Source organism: Nicotiana attenuata, chromosome 8 (genome assembly GCF_001879085.1).
Source record: "Nicotiana attenuata strain UT chromosome 8, NIATTr2, whole genome shotgun sequence".
NCBI lineage: Eukaryota > Viridiplantae > Streptophyta > Magnoliopsida > Solanales > Solanaceae > Nicotiana > Nicotiana attenuata.
The window spans coordinates 45,968,752-45,971,422 of record NC_031996.1 but is presented as its reverse complement, the minus strand read 5'-3'; the positions used below and the strand labels follow the sequence as shown (position 1 = coordinate 45,971,422).

The following is a 2,671-nucleotide window of genomic DNA, read 5'->3' as shown; positions in this document are numbered from 1 at the left end:
GCATTCATGTGTTTTCTTGAGATAAATTGACATTTGTGGTTCAGGCCGATCGCCTCGGTAGAAATAGATACGTTTATGGTTCGCGCCATTCGCCCTCTGGCAGTGCACAGTTTATTTTCCGTTGGATCGGGCCGTCGACCTCGGCATGATGTGCGCATGAGACTTATATATATATATATATATATATATATATATATATATATATAATGTTATCCATGACTTGATCTGCTAAATACTTGAAATGTGTACGGATAACTATAAAATTGTTAAGGACATGACTATTACCTCTTGCTGCATGCNTGACAGACAAGCAGGTTCTCCTCCCATTACATGGGGTCAGTTCACACAGGTATTCCTAGATAGGTATATTCCACCCTCTGAGAGGGAAGAGCTGCGATATCAGTTTGAGCATCTTGAGCAGGGTCAGATGTCGGTGACCGACTATGAGGCGAGGTTTTCTGAGTTATCCTGTCATGCACTGATGATACTTCCTACTGACGCAGAGAGGGTGCGGAGGTTTGTTGCAGGGTTGCATTCTGGCATCAGGGCCAACATGGCCCGAGAGGTAGAGATGGGGACTCCTTACTAGTTAGTAGTGGAGATTGCTCGGAGGATTGAGGGTTACCGTCAGAGGGGTAGGGAGCAGATGCAGCAGGATAAGAGGGCTAGGTTCTCCGGAGAGTTCAAAGGTTCCCCGGCTAGGGGCAGAGGTCAGTTCGGGAGAGGGTAGCCCAGCAGGCCCCCATATTCAGCACCACCACCTGCTCGAGGTGCTCCACGCGCCCTTATTTCAGTGCCATGCCGGAGAGTTCTTATCGCCCACCAGCTATTCAGGGTTCCTCCGGTAGGTATTCAGGTCCTCAGGGTTCTTCTGATTCTTACTTCAGTGCTATGCTGGAGAGTTCACACCGTCCACCGACCATTCAGGCTTCTTCCAGTGGATCTGCAGGCCATCAGAGTCAGCCATCAGGGCAGCAGGTCACCGCACCGCGGGGTTGTTTCGAGTGTGGGGACCTTGGACATATGAGGAGATACTGCCCCAGTGCAAGGCAGTACAGCAGGGCCAGCAGCCATCGATTTCAGCACCAGCTGCCCCGCCACCTAGAGGTGGAGGGCAGGCTGGTAGGGGCCGTCCTAGAGGTGGAGGTCAGGCAGGGAGAGGTCAGCCAGCTACTGCTCAGTCAGGTGGAGGCCAGCCAACCGGCGCTCCAGCCAGATTCTACGCTCTTCCAGCCAGGCTAGATGCATTGGCCTCAGATACCGTCATCACAGGTATTATTTCCGTCTGCGGTAAAGATGCTTCAGTGTTATTTGATCTAGGGTCCACCTATTCGTATGTATCATCACTGTTTGTTCGATTCCTGGTTATTCCTCCTGCACCTTTGGGCACTCCTGTTCATGTGTCCACTCCTGTGGGCGATTCTGTGGTTGTAGACCGGGTCTACTGGTCCTTTGTGGTTACATTCTGTGGTTTTGAGACTAGAGCAGATCTCCTGTTGCTTGATATAATCGATTTTGAGGTCATCCTGGGCATGGATTGGTTATCTCCATATCACGCCGTCCTAGACTGTCATGCCAAGACTGTTGCACTAGTGATGCCAGGGTTGCCGAGGCTGGAGTGGAAGGGTTCCACAGTTGATACCCCTAGTCGGGTTATTTCTTTCTTGAAGGCTCAGCATATGGTCGAGAAGGGGTGCTTGGCTTACCTAGCTTATGTTCGAGACACCACCGCAGAGTCTCCGACGATTGATTCAGTTCCCGTAGTCCGAGAGTTCGCCAATGTGTTTCCTTCTGATCTTCCTGGCATGCCACCGGATCATGATATTGATTTCTGTATTGATTTGGCTCCAGGTACCCAGCCTATATCTATTCCACCGTACCGTATGGCTCCTAAGGAGTTGAAGGAGCAGCTTGAGGAGTTGTTGGCAAAGGGGTTTGTTAGGCCCAGTGTATCACCTTGGGGTGCCCCAGTGTTATTTGTGAAGAAGAAAGATGGGACTATGCGGATGTGCATTGATTACCGCCAGCTGAACAAAGTCACCATCAAGAATAAGTATCCGTTGCCCCGTATCGATGACTTGTTCGACCAGTTGCAAGGTGCGAGGGTGTTCTTTAAGATAGACTTGAGGTCAGGGTACCATCAGCTGAAGATTCGGGACTCGGATGTTTCGAAGACTGCATTTCGGACTAGATATGGCCATTATGAGTTTTTGGTGATGTCATTTGGCTTGACTAATGCCCCAGCAGCGTTTATGGATTTGATGAACAGGGTGTTCAGGCCTTATATTAATTCCTTCGTCATTGTCTTTATTGATGACATCTTGATATACTCACGTAGCCTGGGGGAGCACGAACAGCATCTGAGAGTAGTGCTTCAGACCTTGCGAGAGCAGAAGCTATATGCTAAGTTCTCTAAGTGTGAGTTTTGGCTAGAGTCAGTAGCATTCTTGGGACATATTGTGTCAGGAGAGGGTATTAAGGTAGATCCCAAGAAGATTGAGGCAGTTCAGAGTTGGCCACGCCCTACTTCAATGATCGAGATCAGGAGTTTCCTGGGGTTAGCAGGTTATTACAGGCGGTTCGTGCAGGGCTTTTCATCTATTTCATCACCTCTGACTAGATTGACGCAGAAGGGTGCTCCTTTCCATTGGTCTGATGATTGCGAGGCGAG

The 2,671-nt window shown here is 49.7% G+C and overlaps 1 protein-coding gene across 1 annotated transcript; it reads left to right on the top strand.

Moving 5' to 3' along the window:
• LOC109231879 (RNA-directed DNA polymerase homolog) lies at positions 2,007-2,414 on the top strand (the record flags this gene model as incomplete). The annotated part of the gene is made up of 1 exon (XM_019397494.1): positions 2,007-2,414. A coding segment is annotated over exon 1 (408 nt), but the record flags the coding sequence as incomplete, so codon positions are not given.